Source organism: Pecten maximus, chromosome 6 (genome assembly GCF_902652985.1).
Source record: "Pecten maximus chromosome 6, xPecMax1.1, whole genome shotgun sequence".
Lineage (NCBI taxonomy): Eukaryota > Metazoa > Mollusca > Bivalvia > Pectinida > Pectinidae > Pecten > Pecten maximus.
In genome coordinates, this window is record NC_047020.1 from 43,664,038 (window position 1) to 43,683,119 (window position 19,082).

The 19,082-nt window shown below is 38.7% G+C and overlaps 1 protein-coding gene across 3 annotated transcripts in view; it reads right to left on the reverse strand.

Moving 5' to 3' along the window:
- Positions 1-377: 377 nt before the first annotated feature.
- LOC117329857 (BTB/POZ domain-containing protein 17-like) overlaps positions 378-19,082 on the reverse strand; it is a 37,288-nt gene continuing 18,583 nt past the window's right edge. For 2 of the 3 annotated variants that reach the window (XM_033888035.1, XM_033888034.1), the window contains exon 3: positions 378-3,406. In XM_033888035.1, coding sequence (XP_033743926.1) covers positions 2,162-3,403 — 1,242 coding nt within the window. In that variant the 5' untranslated portion in view covers positions 3,404-3,406 and the 3' untranslated portion in view covers positions 378-2,161. Of the gene's footprint in view, positions 3,407-9,726; positions 10,607-19,082 lie in introns of those variants that run through there. The other variant, XM_033888033.1, reaches the window with a different exon arrangement.

The following is a 19,082-nucleotide window of genomic DNA, read 5'->3' on the forward strand; positions in this document are numbered from 1 at the left end:
CTCAGACCTGTGGCCCCTGTGCTGGATAATTAATTCATACATCAAGTTATACCAAGTTTACATTAATGGAATGCAATTTCTCCACACAAAATATGTACTTAACATAAATTATTCAAAAGAATGTACCTATGTGTACTCTAAACATTAGATTATAAACAGACACCATTACTGTATACAAATATAAATATTCATTCTTTATAAATCACATCAGACCTTTAATATCCCGAACCTTTGGACCAATACCTGACTCTAACAGGTGTTTTAATATTCATTAATTACATTTTAATCCCTGTTTTGGGTCTGAACATCTGATATTAATTCAAACCTTTATTTTTCAAGCATATTTTTTACATCTATAATTCATCAAGAGGTATATCTGATGTACATTTAAGATGCCTTAAAATTTTGGCACAGTTTCTGAAAAAAAATGTTGAATGTTCATTTCTGAAAAAAAAAATAAATTAAATGTTCAAAAATTTCCTGATAAACATCGGCTTAAAAACATATCTGTCAGATATCTGTCCCTGTCATATTTGTGATGTGTAGATATACTGCTGATGTGACATCATACAATATTTACGACTATGAAATTTGCGCGTCTCAGAATTTCAGAATGAGAATAGCATCAGTACGGATACACCTATCTCGGAGTAAAAGTGGATTATCTCCCTTACTCAATACATCAAAATACAATGTATCTAAATAATTGAGAACTAAGATTTTGATGTTATTCTCATTTACGTAACAACCTGAGTTACCATGGTAACACAAATAAACAATATATTTTGGAATGTATGTGTAGGAATGTTGATATTAACAAAAGCTGCCAAGTAGCTTGCAGTATAATTATGATATAACAAAATAAAGATTCAGGAATGAAACCCAAATTGATTTTAATTCTTAATATACATTTTGGTATCCAACAACACAATGTTGGTAGGGATATGTCTAGGCTTCTATCAAACATCAAATTATTTTTTTATTTCATTTTTTTCAATTACTGTGATTTTTTTCAAATTTGAAAAAATTATTTAGTACCATATAATTTTGAATTTGCATTAAAAAAAAAAAAAAATAATTTCATCTGTAGGCATGAAATGTTCTATTTTTTTCATTGAATTAAAAAATGATATATTTCACAAAATGTACCTGTGGGATTTTAACACTTGAATTCCCCACTGTATGACTGAGGATGTTTTTCTAACCTTGTAGATAGGCTATGATATTTAACATTTGTCAAAGATTAAGGATGAATAATACTGACAAGTAAGCTTATTTCACTTATGTTACAACTTGAGAATAAATTCTTGAGACTTGAAAATCAATCATGAATAAAAAAGTAAGATGGAGAGGACAATGCTATATAAACCTGGATATAATTCACCCTAATCACTCATGCATATACCCGCTATCTAAATATATCCAGGTATGTCAGTACATTGAATATACATTCTGTACCTTTATTATCAAGTACACGTACCCGGTTGTGGCATGATCCACATTTGGTATATATATATTTTGTACATGAATTTTTATCAAATGACTCCTTAAGAAATTCATATGTCAGTTATAAGCATATTCATGATTGTACTGGAGATAAATCTAATGTTTTACCTATATATATATCAATTACCTTCATCTAACGTCCTATTAACAGCCAGGGTCATTTAAGGACGTGCTAGGTTTTGGAGGTGGAGGAAAGCCAGAGTACCCGGAGAAAAACCACCGGCCTATACGGTCAGTACCTGGCAACTGTCCATGGTAGGTTTGGAACTCGCAAAGTGTCGGGACATCTTAGCCACTCAGCCACCGCGGCCCCTGTCCATATACATTGTTAATATAATTAATATATATAATGTCTGATAATATCTAGCGGACTGACAGACGGAAAGACGGACAGATGAACAGGAGGAAACCGATACTGTAGTCCACCTGGTTTCACTGGATTAGTGGAATAATTACTGAAGACTTGAAAGAATCATCAAAATGAAACAGACTAGCCTAGGTATTAACATATACATGTCTATCTGGAACAACAACACTACCTACAAACTAGTTTACACATAAATACATGAGACAGATGAAGATTTTTGCATTTTGAAAAAATTCCTCAAGTTTTGATTCTAACTTAGGTTAATCATAAACCAGAACTTGTGTTCCTTTACTTCGGTACAGGTTTCAACAGTAACGCCATGACTTTGGAATCGGAGAGATTGTCCACGTTGATATTCAAGGCTAAATGGTTACCACGGGAACATACATATGTGGGTACTTGTTCGACTTGTATAACTTTTTCGTCATCATTGTATATAATGACTGCAGCTTGAACACGGGCTTCTCCGTTTACCGTCGCAGACTCGTGACAAAAGATCTGTAGAGTCCAGCTGTCCCCGTTTTTACGGTACGTAATTTTCCATTCTCCTTCTCTCTGACTACAGGGAACTGGGCCTGCGTATGTGCGGACGTCAACCTGTATTCCAAACCTGAGAGTGTTCTGCATCCGCACAGAATCAACGGTTAGATCTATGTAATTTCTCGGCATGTAGAAAGGACCCGTAAATGAAAGACCAAGGTCCACCTGAGAGGGACACAGCGACCTATATCTGTAGGCGCTGCCGACCAGTTCATGTAAAATGTCCTTACACTCTTCTCGTTTCATCAGGTCGGAATGTTCAATCTCGTACAGTTGTTTTACAAGCATCTGTGGGAACCTGATTAGCGGAAGCAACTTCTCAGCATTTTCTTTCAAATCATTTTCCCGTTGTTCATCTAAAAGCCAGACAACCAGTGAAAGATACAATGCATGTTCACTCAAAACGATCAGTTCAGAATTGCGCAACATGTCATTCACGAAATCAAAGTCCATACTTGGCCATTCTTCAAGTTTTAGTAAACTATCGGCATTCCAGGCAATGGTTTTGGCACATTGGTTTATGAGATCATCAAGTCCCAGAGCTTTGGCCCAAGCGTACCAACTTAGGGCATTACGAACCCGTGGCGATTTACTGTTCTCGACCATGTACATTGTACACAAGCTTTTCAGTGATGTAACATTATATTTGTCAGCTAAACACAAAATTCCGACAGCTGTTTCTACCCGTATCGAGATCTCTGCCGTGTAAAGAAATCGTAAAAATTTGTCGAAAACACACTGACACTCCATGCTCTCGCTGAGTTCAAACTCGCTGGAGTTCTCCTGTGACCAACGACTTTCGTACAACATTGTCCTGAACACATCGCTCGACTTGGCGAGGACAAATTTGTGAGCGTGGTACACTTCATCCCCGACCTTCAACTTCACGTCGCTCAGAGCCTCCTGGTTGTAGAATTGGGAAACGTTCTGGATGAAGTTCCCCTCATCTCGAAGTATATGGCTCTCATCTTCATGAACTTGTGAATCCATTTTCTGAAAAATATGAAAAATATTTCATTTTTACTTTTTTTTGGCTAACAAATAGACAATATTACCGATACACCAATAAGCTGTTACAGGAGGATGCAAGTGTCTATGTTGAAAATTTCAGGACTGTATAGGTTGCATTTTCCACATTTTCTTTTTATTCCGAATGTTTGTTTGCTGGGTTAATCACCTTGTGAACAGTCAGGGTCATTTGAGGCAAGGCCCCTTTGTAGTAGTTTGTGACTACCTCACTGAACAACACACAGGAGGCCTGTCGCATCCCATCCAGAGAAATTAGGGTAAAGTGTCTTGCCCAAGGACACAACCACAACAGCACAGATTGGCCGTTTCTCAACTTCCCGAGAAACCAAAAATGACATGGGCAGGGAGAGAGGAACCCTTTGAGTGAGATCTTCTGATTAATATAACAGAGACTTAGAATTTTTTATTTTTTTATTTTTATTGCAATTATGTTGAATTCTTCTAAACGTAATTATTGGTAATGCTTTTGGTTTACCTAACATTCTTAAGAACTTTTAAGTTTTTCATATGCAATATAAAAGTTCTGAATGGACAAGTGGTCTTTCTAGACAGGTTGTCTGTGTAGACAGGTGATAGGTAAAGAATTTATCACTTGAGGAAAACCGTACTGTGTTTTCAGATTAGCTATGGTATAATGTGTTTATATACCATCTCAAATTGAGATACAGTTAAATGGACATATCTGCAATAGTAATAATCCTAATAGTATACATCCGCAAATTTAAAACATAGTACGATTAGCCCCTATTATAATTCCTTTTAGTCTAAACAAGGATAATTACAAGAAGGTTTTTTCCTGTACTTCGTTCACTATGCCCTGCATTCCTGATGCCAGTCACATTGACCTTTGAAGTTTCAGGTCATGTTATTTTTCATGAGGTCATGTGTTTTGAGGTCAGCCAAGGTCAATGACGTCATTAACAACTGCCATCCTGACTTCACTGTCATGGTTATTTTCATTGACCAATCAAATGTGGTGTTTCATTTTGATTGAATTAGAGTGCATATCATACACAAACATTCAACATCGATATTAGCAGCTCAGTAAATCATGGTTATTTTCATTGACCAATCAAATGTTGCGTTTCATTTTGAATGAATTAGAATGCATATTATACACAAACATTCAACATCGATATTAAGAGCTAGCTAACTGCATGAACATGTACAATCAATACTGTTATATATCATACTGTATTGGAAGAAATTCATAAACCAGTTTTTTAAATGTAAATTATTCAGAGAGTAAAGTGTCCTGGTTTTTTAAAAAAGAATTATGCATGAATTCTATTCAACAATATTAATGCTGTCAATCAATTTATGCAAATATCCAATTTATTTACTTAGAGACCGATCAATATTTGCCTGCAAATCAGAATCATACTGAATACAATTTAAATATTAAATATAAAATTTCAGATCATTGTCACAAAATAAACTCGAGGTCTTAATTGTACAAATTGATGATTCAAGATAAATTATATTGAATCTTCAAGCTGTTAATACATACTGAAACTATAATTATAATGTGATATTTAAGTAACAATTGAGAAATCTATTTTAAAATGCTGGAAATAGCAAGTCATACCATGGCACAGTGAACAAAGAGATTCCATCAACAAAATCCTCAAATTAGATTAAATAGATATTTTATCTTAATTAAATTTGATGCAAATCAAATTTTTTGATTCATTACTAGTAGCCAGTGCTACAATTAACAGCATTAGTTAATTAAAATCATGTCAATATAAAAATTATTTATTTTATAACCATTGCGAAACAAGTTAAACCAACTTGCCACCCTCTTGAGATGCCAAAGTGGGAAATCTCCCACAAAGGGATTGTTCTAAGTCGGAGATTTAGCGCGGCAACATACAATTGTTTTTGTGCAGTGATTTTCATCATAAAGAACCCTATATTGTTTTATTAGTCTAACAAGATAAAGAATTAAGTATTTTTAAATACACATCTAGACGCCATATATAGGGTAAGTGATATTAAGAAAAAAAGTGATTTTGTCTTTCATTTATAAAGATCAGCTTTCATTTATAATGATCAGTATATAAATTATAATCTTAAAATATAGTAAAAGCAAATCTAGAAAGGCTTATTCAAACAATGACCCGAAGCAGTTACATATACATATACATGTATCTATATTAATATTATATGATTTTTTATTTTTATTTATCTATTTTTTTTTTGGTTTTGGTTTTGGTCTAATTAACGATTTTTTAATCATTCCATCTATTCTAATTTCTCAATGTAACCTGTGAGTTTCGTTAATTTTCGGAAAAAAGATATGATTAATCGGTAATGTAATCATATTTAGTATAAGCTACGACTAATTTCAAAATATGATACACATAACATCACAGAAAACCTGTAAACACTCTTATGAAATCTTTATAATGATTGTATATCCCATTACTACTATCAGTGAATCTGTGTCATTGTAGAGATCTAATGGAAGAATGACACCTATTTAAAGTGTCGTCTGGTAAAAGCTTGTATACTTTCTCTACACAGCCAAGTGTATAATGAGATGTTCAGGTTTGATTGTCTGAATCTGAATTCACTTTCTTTTCAAGAAGTTATCTGTGTGCTTGCTTACAATTTACAATTTTATGTTTTTGAAATATTACATATACACTTTACACATAACTAATGTGGATTGATGCAACTTCACTGATCACAGCCGAGAACAAAGTATAAAGTTGCTGAAGACATTTATGCTGCCATTATGAAGACACACACAGAGCAGGTATTCGTCAGGTACAAGACTTGGGACTGGTAGGCAACACAAACTGACAAAACAATTCCTGTGAAATGATCCGTATATCATAATGATTATATAAATGATATATATATATAATAGAGTATGAGTAATTAAATTTTAAGGGTCATCTATATAGTAGAATAATGTTGAATTTCAAACTCGAATAAATATCTAAAGATTTGCACAAAAATAGTCATGTAATATACCAACATGTTTGTTTGGACATGTAGTTTCTTACAATCAGCAATAATTTGCATTTTTCATATGTTTTGTTGAAATTTACAGACAGCTTAACAAATTACATGTCAACAGCAAGTTCCAAGGTTTGCAATGATACTAAAAGTTCATCAAGTTATTTCTGTTACGTTGCACTATAGTAGGAATTTATACCACAGACTTGTAAAATATCCCTGTTTTGACTGGATTTGCTGTTTACATGCCCCTTAACTACTGCTTCCGCTACTGGGATCAAACTAGGGAACTCTGGCTCAGTAGTCAAACACTAATTTGGTCAAGCTTAAGAGAAGTTCTCTCTAGCCGAGCTATATATTACAGCTAGTAGTTACTAGGGTTACATACCGTTAACCACCCCTCCAGGGAAGAATTTGTCCTCTAGTTTTCTGGGGTTACAGTGATGCTTTCACAAGTAATGTTAAGTATAATCCCTGAGTCCGAGTTCACTGATTTCACGATTAATCAAAATTAAACCACTTCCTCTGCTAGGAATCGAACCCTGAACCGCTGGCTTAGTAGTCCAACACTCAACAGATCAATCTTAATAAAGAAGTTTTCTCCAGCCGAGCTGTATACTGTGGCTAGTATTTCCAGGGTTACATATAGCAATACATATACAGACTATTTTTATAATAAAGGGGTAATTACATCAAATATGATAGGTCAAATTCTGTGCATACAAGGACCTAGCCAGTCCGCCAAGCACTAAACCAAGCATCAAAGCTAATGGGTGAAGACAAAATTAGTCCATTTGTAATCATCATACAGTATTTTCCTCAATAACAAGTCAATGAAAAAACATTTTTAAAAAGTCCAAGCAATGGAAGACAGTGTAAGATGCATACGGTAATTTCTGCCTCCATGCCCTTCAGTAATTATTTCCCAGAGTGAAGTTGTAATTAATCAATATAGTCCCAGTGCCAGGAAATGTACAATAATTCATTGTTGAAGTCTAATTTGTTAAATATTGTTGTTGTTGTCAACGTGAGGACATGGTGTTACCCAAGAAATCCATTTCTATTTTCTGTATGCTACTACATTCATTAAAGGGGCATTCCTTTGTCTTGAATAAAGTTAAGGGCGTCAAAATTGAAACTTACTGGAAAATATGTATTTGTTCCAAGTAGTAAAAGTTATAATCTTTACATTAATAAGGTAGTTTTACTCTCAAGATTAACCAAAGTTCTTTGAGTACTATGTCCTGAAAATTCTTAATTCTCCCCGAAGTATCAGTAATTACCGCAAAGACATACAGTATTTGTATACGATACGCCTTTTTCTTGTACATTTCGGCGTTAATTTCATTACATGTAGGCACAGACACTCATTTAATCATCCCTCGGACATAGATTTCATCAATAGAAATTGTTCATGTTTCTGATGTCTGAACGAAGGAATGCTCTTTTAAAGCCTGGATCAAGTTTGAACGTTATATACATGTATACTGTAACCATCAACTTCGACCAAGAAATAAGAATATCCTTATTCTCTAAATAAAAGATTCACACGCAGACCCTTGTGGATAAAAGACCTAATTTCTTTAAGGTATTCCTAGAGATACGATCATGAGATCAAATAAAATAATTGGTTTTTGTTCCAACAGGAAGTCTGACGCATCAGTACCTGTCAATTACTTTTAACAATGAAGATCTAGACTATATAGAGAAACTCCAATCTATTGTACACTAATAAATAAACATTCAATCTTGAGGCCCAAATGACTACTTACTCCAACAGAATACTCCCTCACCCTCAATTTCTACGTACATGGAATTAAATTAAGATGAGACACACCTTTAATGCTCCATTTTAACTTAATTAAACCCAGACCAAATTATCTCCACCCTTTAATTTTGTCTAAATCAAATTTAGATAATTATCTTTATACATACAATACGGCCAACACCACAGACACTCAAGTACCTGAAGGGGTATTCAAAGGTGATTGACGCCATCACTTTCAACAAAGAAATACATTTCGGGTTAAAACAGTACATATTAGACTTTGGTAAAATAGCAATATACACCTCCTTTGATGCAGAAACATTAACATATCAAAAAGTATTTTTCCATCAGAAAATATCTGAATGAATTTATAATGGAAAAAATCTGAAGATATTTAAAGTTTAAAATACTGATTACGCTCCACTAGCATGACAGATGACATAATTCGATTTCTGATATACGCAAGGGCTACACCCATATATTGTGATAATATTATTACACCAACCTAGCAACATTCTAAGGCAATACTTTTTTTTTTTTTTAAAGATCAATGAAAGAATTGGATTTTCTTTCATTGCGTCAATGTACTTGGATTTTCTTTCATTGCGTCAATGTAATAGAAACTAAAGCGTAATGAATTCTCACAATATCTGTCTAAAATTATTTGGGTTTATACACAGGTACCAATTCATTGACATCATAAATCTTACTTTATACTAAAGAGAAAAAGAAACGTAATAAGAAATTGCCTGGTTTATTAGAAATGAAAAGATCTTATGAAATGACGAAATAATGGTGTAATTGAAAGATAGGGAAAGACTGTCGTCCCTGAAAATTTCATCCAAGTACATTTAGTACCCAAATTTTTGATAGATTTACAATATTGACAGGCCCTGATCATGAATGCTCACGCTATTCATTTTAAGAGGGGTACCCCTGTAGAATACTAAACGTACGTGAATGGAATTTTCACATGCGACAAATGGTTCCCTATCTTTCAATGACACCATAATCACATTCTATAACATCTCCTTATTTCCTGTAGTAAACTGGGCTATTTCTAATTGTGTTTCCTTTTCTTTTTAGTTTATAGGTGGACACTGAATGTCAAACGTCTAAGAGGTGAGCTTGCCCTTTACTTAAAATTCCATTCTTTTATCCACTGTCTACCATATGGAATAGTCTGAAATCATAATGGTCAAATAATGAACACCCTGACCATCCTGTGGTCATTCTCTGGTCATCCTGTGGTCATCCTGTGGTCAGCAAGTCCAAATTTCTCTGATATATTAAACTTGGATTGAAGTAGAGTTGAAGTCCAAGAAGAAATAAAATATTTAAAACAAGTTAAATATTTTATACGTGAAGTAATATTCATTTCACAGACTAAAATTCTTATCCAGATTTCTATAGAGAAACATGTATCCTTGTTTTGAAGGCATATTTCAGAATATTGATTTTTACTTTAGTTGAAAGTTACCGAATCAACACTCGGGCCTTTAGAACCATTGCAACAAAGAAACTACAGAAAAACAAAGCGTTTTACCTTTGTTTTGATGTCCTCGTCCTCATGAACAGGTGAATGTCTAGCGACCTCACCCGCCACCTCTAAGTCTGGATTAGGATCAGACATACTTCAAGTATACACAGCAAAAATAGCACATCCAAAGTGACGTAACCGCTGACCCAATACACAACTTAGACCCGAACCACCTGATCGTTACTTAATATTCTGCTGTGTGTACGTTAAGATTGCGTTATCAAATTCCTTGACTTTATATCCATATAGGGGTGTCCAGCAGCTTACAAAATCCACAAGTACATCAACACTCAGAATTAATATAGTCAATAACTCTACAGCTGTCAACCCAGATACAGAGCTATATACTCTTATTTTGCTTCATCATGTGGACTTAAAACAGACGTACAATAAGTGTTTGTCCGTGCTCATACATCCATGGGCGTACATGGAGAAAGGTCAGCATTTAACACTTCAATATGGTGAAAACCACTTTCCTCCGTTCATTATAGTCTTTTAAACTAGTACATTGAAATACAGGTAGCGGTTTCCATTATAGTCAGAAACAGCATGGAGCTTTTACCTGATAGGTCACAAATCACAGATTGTCCATTCCGACTTAAATCTTATTAAGATAAAGAAGTTTCTCTCGATATCCCAGTCAGAAAAGGCTTGTCTCTAAATCCAAAACGTCTGCTTTTCTTATCCATACCTCGTTCAGAGGGAAATATCTCTAAATCCAAATCTATTTCCTTTCTCATACCTCCGTCAGAAACACACACATGTCTCTGAATTCGTTTCAAGCAGATTTCTCACGTAATTTTCTGAGACAATTAAAATCTCTGCGACTCCTGGTCTTTAATTTTAGTTACAGATGAAACAACCTCTCTCCCAGACTAGCGTGTCCTATACAGGTGTGTGGCGTTTATATATATATATATCTTTACCTATATACAGAGTACCTGTAAACCTGTCAGCTGAGATGATGAGTGTGTATTTGTGTATTAAGTAGCAAGCTGGCTCACAAGTAGTGTCCCGCTTCTGGGCCAACAAGCCACAAACCAAGTTCCCATAAATTAATCTTCGTATCAAATATACCTGTCCATTTCTTAGCAAGCAAAACCACATTTCATATATTAATCTTTGCATCAAATATACCTGTTCCCCTCTGGGCTTACAAACTACTGCTACAAATTAATCAATTGACAGCACAGTCGTGTGTAGTCTATTTAAAAATAACATACACAAGAAGGTCTTATCAGCGATAACAAATAAGAAAAGGTAAACAAATACGGCCATTTTGTTTGTTTATATAATGAATAGAAACAAGAAAATATATATGTTTACTTGACTTTCTATTTATTGATATGTTCAAAGTAAACACCAAACAAAGACAATCTGTGGATATTAAGAACCATCAGCGATCTTATAATAAACAATTCAGTACCACAAGGGTTAAGAACCATCGCTGAATTCTTACAATAAACAATTCAGTACCACAAATGTTAAGAACCATCAGATAACTTGCAACAAACAATTTAGTACCACAAGGGTTAAGAACCATCGCTGATCTTACAATAAACAATTCAGTAACACAAATGTTAAGAACCATCAGATAACTTGCAACAAACCATTCAGTACCACAGGGGTTAAGAACCATCGCTGATCTTACAATAAACAATTCAGTACCACAAATGTTAAGAACCATCAGATAACTTGCAACGAACAATTCAGTACCACAAGGGTTAAGAACCATCAGAGATCTTACCATGATCAATTTCAGTCCGATTAAAATCAGCTGTTACATGGCTAAGTTTACTATATACTACTGAACAGGCATAGTACATAGTAATTGGTTTGTTTTTGTTTAACGTCCTATTAACAGCCAGGGTCATTTAAGGAAGTGCCAGGTTTTGGAGGTGGAGGAAAGCCGGAGTACCCGGAGAAAAACCATCGGCCTACGGTCAGTACCTGGCAACTGCCCCACGTAGGTTTCGAACTCGCAACCCAGAGGTGGAGGGCTAGTGATAAAGTGTCGGGACACCTTAACCACTCGGCCACCGCGGCCCCTTAGTAGTACATAGTAAACGTAGCCATGTAAAAGCCGATTTTAATCAGATTGGAACAATTCAACACCAGAAGAGAACCCATTACAGTTCCTGTCATAATGTCTTTGCTTTTCAATTTAAGATTTTAATTTTAATTTTGATTTATGAAATATAATCTTGAGATTCATAATCAAATTATGATTTGCTGTTAATAATTCAAAGTAGGAGATCGTACTTCATGAAAGGCATTTGAGACTAAATTTTGTCTCCTTAGACAGAAAAACTAATATCAATTGAACAAAACACAAACAATGAACACCTAATGATAATCTTGAGATTTTAAGTTTGAACAGTTTAAACCTTATATAATCATATTGTTTGTGTACCTGGTTACAGTATGCCAGTGTCCTATGGAGCTTTGACCCCTGTGATTAACGTCCAGCTTTCGATACTGACCAACTGACTGACCCCAGATTGTTTATACTGGCAAGAAGGAAAGCTCTATTGTAGCGGCCATTAGTCACTCTCTCACCTAAAGGGTCCTTGTATCTACTTATCAGATCATTAATTAATCCTTCGTTTGTTTACCTTATTAATTAATCCTTCGTTTGTTTACCTACATGTATGCTATATACGCATATACAAGACTACCGTAAGCATTGGCACATCTCCAGTGGAGAAGATCATCGTCTGTCAAAGACATTCATGCATCGGTAAACTTGCCACTGGTCATCGTGACAGAGAGGGCATCACAGTTAAACAGCACAAAGTCTGTAAGAAGAGAAAACTACTGACATGCCAGACAATCGCCAGTGGTCAATTTTCACAACAGACCATCACAAAAATCAGGACACACCATACACCAGAGAGGGAGTGTCTAGTGGTCTACCCTCACAACACACCATACACCAGAGAGGTCTACCCTCACAACACACCATTCACCAGAGAGATAGTGTCTAGTGGTCTACCCTCACAACACACCATACACCAGAGAGGGAGTATCTAGTGGTCTACCCTCACAACACACCATACACCAGAGAGGAAGTGTCTAGTTGTATACCCTCACAACACACCATACACCAGAGAGGTAGTGTCTAGTGGTCTACCCTCACAACACACCATACACCAGAGAGGAGTGTCTAGTGGTCTACCCTCACAACACACCATTCACCAGAGAGATAGTGTCTAGTGGTCTACCCTCACAACACACCATACACCAGAGAGGGAGTGATCTAGTGGTCTACCCTCACAACACACCATTACACCAGAGAGGGAAGTGTCTAGTTGTATACCCTCACAACACACCATACACCAGAGAGGGAGTGTCTAGTGGTCTACCCTCACAACACACCATACACCAGAGAGGGAGTGTCTAGTGGTCTACCCTCACAACACACCATACACCAGAGAGGGAGTGTCTAGTGGTCTACCCTCACAACACACCATACACCAGAGAGGGAGTGTCTAGTGGTCTACCCTCACAACACACCATACACCAGAGAGGGAGTGTCTAGTGGTCTACCCTCACAACACACCATACACCAGAGAGGGAGTGTCTAGTGGTCTACCCTCACAACACACCATACACCAGAGAGGAAGTGTCTAGTGGTCTACCCTCACAACACACCATACACCAAGAGGGAGTGTCTAGTGGTCTACCCTCACAACACACCATACACCAGAGAGGTAGTATCTGATAGGTCTACACTCACAACACACCATACACCAGAGAGGGAGGTGTCTAGTGGTCTACCCTCACAACACACCATACACCAGAGAGGGAGTGTCTAGTGGTCTACCCTCACAACACACCATACACCAGAGAGGTAGTGTCTAGTGGTCTACCTCACAACACACCATACACCAGAGAGGGAGTGTCTAGTGGTCTACCCTCACAACACACCATACACCAGAGAGGCAGTGTCTAGTGGTCTACCCTCACAACACACCATACACCAGAGAGGGAGTGTCTAGTGGTCTACCCTCACAAACACCATACACCAGAGAGGAAGTGTCTAGTGGTCTACCCTCACAACACACCATCACATATCACAACACACCATACACCAGAGAGGGAGTGTCTAGTGGTCTACCCTCACAACACACCATACACCAGAGAGGAAGTGTCTAGTGGTCTACCCTCACAACACACCATACACCAGAGAGGAGTGTCTAGTGGTCTACCCTCACAACACACCATACACCAGAGAGGAAGTGTCTAGTGGTCTACCCTCACAACACACCATACACCAGAGAGGGAGTGTCTAGTGGTCTACCCTCACAACACACCATACACCAGAGAGGAAGTGTCTAGTGGTCTACCCTCACAACACACCATACACCAGAGAGGAGTGTCTAGTGGTCTACCCTCACAACACACCATACACCAGAGAGGGAGTGTCTAGTGGTCTACCCTCACAACACACCATACACCAGAGAGGGAGTGTCTAGTGGTCTACCCTCACAACACACCATACACCAGAGAGGAAGTGTCTAGTGGTCTACCCTCACAACACACCATACACCAGAGAGGGAGTGTCTAGTGGTCTACCCTCACAACACACCATACACCAGAGAGGAAGTGTCTAGTGGTCTACCCTCACAACACACCATACACCAGAGAGGAAGTGTCTAGTGGTCTACCCTCACAACACACCATACACCAGAGAGGGAGTGTCTAGTGGTCTACCCTCACAACACACCATACACCAGAGAGGGAGTGTCTAGTGGTCTACCCTCACAACACACCATACACCAGAGAGGGAGTGTCTAGTGGTCTACCCTCACAACACACCATACACCAGAGGGGAAGTGTCTAGTGGTCTACCCTCACAACACACCATACACCAGAGAGGGAGTGTCTAGTGGTCTACCCTCACAACACACCATACACCAGAGAGGGAGTGTCTAGTGGTCTACCCTCACAACACACCATACACCAGAGAGGGAGTGTCTAGTGGTCTACCCTCACAACACACCATACACCAGAGAGGGAGTGTCTAGTGGTCTACCCTCACAACACACCATACATCAGAGAGGGAGTGTCTAGTGGTCTACCCTCACAACACACCATACACCAGAGAGGGAGTGTATAGTGGTCTACCCTCACAACACACCATACACCAGAGAGGGAGTGTCTAGTGGTCTACCCTCACAACACACCATACACCAGAGAGGGAGTGTCTAGTGGTCTACCCTCACAACACACCATACACCAGAGAGGGAGTGTCTAGTGGTCTACCCTCACAACACACCATACACCAGAGAGGGAGTGTCTAGTGGTCTACCCTCACAACACACCATACACCAGAGAGGGAGTGTCTAGTGGTCTACCCTCACAACACACCATACACCAGAGAGGAAGTGTCTAGTGGTCTACCCTCACAACACACCATCACATATCACAACACACCATACATCAGAGAGGGAGTGTCTAGTGGTCTACCCTCACAACACACCATACACCAGAGAGGGAGTGTCTAGTGGTCTACCCTCACAACACACCATACACCAGAGAGGGAAGTGTCTAGTGGTCTACCCTCACAACACACCATACACCAGAGAGGGAGTGTCTAGTGGTCTACCCTCACAACACACCATACACCAGAGAGGGAGTGTCTAGTGGTCTACCCTCACAACACACCATACACCAGAGAGGAAGTGTCTAGTGGTCTACCCTCACAACACACCATACACCAGAGAGGGAGTGTCTAGTGGTCTACCCTCACAACACACCATACACCAGAGAGGGAGTGTATAGTGGTCTACCCTCACAACACACCATACACCAGAGAGGGGAGTGTCTAGTGGTCTACCCTCACAACACACCATACACCAGAGAGGGAGTGTCTAGTGGTCTACCCTCACAACACACCATACACCAGAGAGGGAGTGTCTAGTGGTCTACCCTCACAACACACCATACACCAGAGAGGAAGTGTCTAGTGGTCTACCCTCACAACAGACCATATACCAGAGAGGGAGTGTATAGTGGTCTACCCTCACAACACACCATACATCAGAGAGGAAGTGTCTAGTGGTCTACCCTCACAACACACCATACACCAGAGAGGAAGTGTCTAGTGGTCTACCCTCACAACACACCATACACCAGAGAGGGAGTGTCTAGTGGTCTACCCTCACAACACACCATACACCAGGAGGGAGTGTATAGTGGTCTACCCTCACAACACCCCATACATCAGAGAGTGAAAGTTCTAGTGGTCTACCCTCACAACACACCATACACCAGAGAGGGAGTGTATAGTGGTCTACCCTCACAACACACCATACCCAAGAGAGGAAGTGTACTAGTGTCTACCCTACAACACACCATACATCAGAGAGGGAAGTGTCTAGTGGTCTACCCTCACAACACACCATACACCAGAGAGGGAGTGTATAGTGGTCTCCCCTCACAACACACCATACACCAGAGAGGGAGTGTCTAGTGGTCTACCCTCACAACACACCATACACCAGAGAGGTAGTGTCTAGTGGTCTACCCTCACAACACACCATACACCAGAGAGGTAGTGTCTAGTGGTCTACCCTCACAACAAACCATACACCAGAGAGGAAGTGTCTAGTGGTCTACCCTCACAACACACCATACACCAGAGAGGTAGTGTCTAGTGGTCTACCCTAACAACACACCATACACCAGAGAGGAAGTGTCTAGTGGTCTACCCTCACAACACACCATACACCAGAGAGGGAGTGTCTAGTGGTGTACCCTCACAACACACCATACACCAGAGAGGAAGTGTCTAGTGGTCTACCCTCACAACACACCATACACCAGAGAGGTAGTGTCTAGTGGTGTACCCTCACAACAAACCATACACCAGAGAGGGAGTGTCTAGTGGTGTACCCTCACAACACACCATACACCAGAGAGGGAGTGTCTAGTGGTCTACCCTCACAACAGATGATGTCAAAATTTAGAATCTATCCCAAAGTGCACTTGGATACAAAACAATCTTAGATGACAAAGGGGTGTACTACTTATACTTTTTATATAAAATGTTACTGTGATTAATGTAGAGTAAAAAAAGGCCATAATTCAATATATAATGTAAATAAAGGGCCATAACTCTGTATATAGACTAAACAAAGGGCACTGACTCTAAATATTATTACATAACATTAACACCTAAACAAAGGCCTATAACTCTCCATAAAATGACTGATGAGGAAATGGACATAACACAATCCTAAAGTGCCCTCCAGCAAACTGGTGGGAGAATATAAAACCTTTAAAAAATACAACCAAAACTTTGACATTGTATGAAGACTGAAATAAAACAATGAAAGAATCATATATTTTAGAATGAAAGAAAAGTTTACGGAAGAAAATAGTTCTGAAAACAACACAACAACAAGAGGCCCAATGGGCCTGTATCGCTCACCTGGCTCTACAGCAACTTTGAAGTTGGTTGAGGTCATTTCTACAGATACTATGCTGATTACTTCTTTATTCAAATATCAGAGTAGGCTAGGTTTATTCATATTAATAAATTTTCTAGTCCTTTATTCCAGCATTCTATTGGCCTAATATCAGGTCTCAAAGGCTCTTGGCTATCGCAAAATTATTATTTACAGATTTAAGCCGATTTCACCCCTGTGACCTTGAATGTAGGTCAAGGTCATTCATTTGAACAAACTTGGTAGCCCTTCACCTCAGCATGCTTAAAGCCCAATATCAAGTCCCTGGGCCTCTTGGTTATTGCGGAGAAGTTGTTTGAAGATTATAGCCTATTTCACCCATGTGACCTTGAATGAAGGTCAAGGTCATTTATTTGAACAAACTTGGTAGCCCTTCACCCCAGCATGCTACAGGCCCAATATCAAGTCCCTGGGCCTCTTGGTTATTGAGAAGAAGTTGTTTGAAGATTACAGCCTATTTGCCCAATGTGACCTTGAATGAAGGTCAAGGTCATTTATTTGAACAAACTTGGTAGCCCTTGATCCCAGCATGCTACAGCCTAATATCAAGTCCCTGGGCCTCTTGGTTATTGAGAAGAAGTCGTTTGAAGATTATAGCCTATTTCACCTCTGTGACCTTGAATGAAGGTCAAGGTCATTTATTTGAACAAACTTGGTAGCCCTTCACCCCAGCATGCTACAGGCCCAATATCAAGTCCCTGGGCCTCTTGGTTATTGCGAAGAAGTTGTTTGAAGATTATAGCCTATTTCACCCATGTGACCTTGAATGAAGGTCAAGGTGATTTCTTTGAACAAACTTGGTAGCCCTTGATCCCAGCATGATACAGGCCTAATATCAAGTCCCTGGGCCTCTTGGTTATTGAGAAGAAGTTGTTTGAAGATTATAGCCTATTTCACCTCTGTGACCTTGAATGAAGGTCAAGGTCATTTAATTGAACAAACTTGGTAGCCCTTCACCCCAGCATGCTACAGGCCCAATATCAAGTCCCTGGGCCTCTTGGTTATTGAGAAGAAGTTGTTTGAAGATTATAGCCTATTTCATCCATGTGACCTTGAATGAAGGTCAAGGTCATTTATTTGAACAAACTTGGTAGCCCTTCACCCCAGCATGCTACAGGCCCAATATCAAGTCCCTGGGCCTCTTGGTTATTCAGAAGAAGTCGTTTGAAGATTATAGCCTATTTCACCTCTGTGACCTTGAATGAAGGTCAAGGTCATTTATTTGAACAAACTTGGTAGCCCTTCACACCAGCATGCTACAGGCCTAATATCAAGTCCCTGGTCCTCTTGGTTATTGAGAAGAAGTTGTTTGAAGATTATAGCCTATTTCACCCATGTGACCTTGAATGAAGGTCAAGGTCATTTCTTTGAACAAACTTGGTAGCCCTTCATCCCAGCATGCTACAGGCCCAATATCAAGTCCCTGGGCCTCTTGGTTATTGCGAAGAAATTTTTAAAGATTATAGCCTATTTCACCTCTGTGACCTTGAATGAAGGTCAAGGTCATTTATTTGAACAAACTTGGTAGCCCTTCACCCCAGCATGCTACAGGCCTAATATCAAGTCCCTGGGCCTCTTGGTTATTGAGAAGAAGTTGTTTGAAGATTATAGCCTATTTGCCCCATGTGACCTTGAATGAAGGTCAAGGTCATTTATTTGAACAAACTTGGTAGCCCTTCACCCAAGCATGCTACAGGCCCAATATCAAGTCCCTGGGCCTCTTGGTTATTGAGAAGAAGTTGTTTGAAGATTACAGCCTATTTGCCCAATGTGACCTTGAATGAAGGTCAAGGTCATTTCTTTGAACAAACTTGGTAGCCCTTGATCCCAGCATGCTACAGGCCTAATATCAAGTCCCTGGGCCTCTTGGTTATTGAAAAGAAGTTG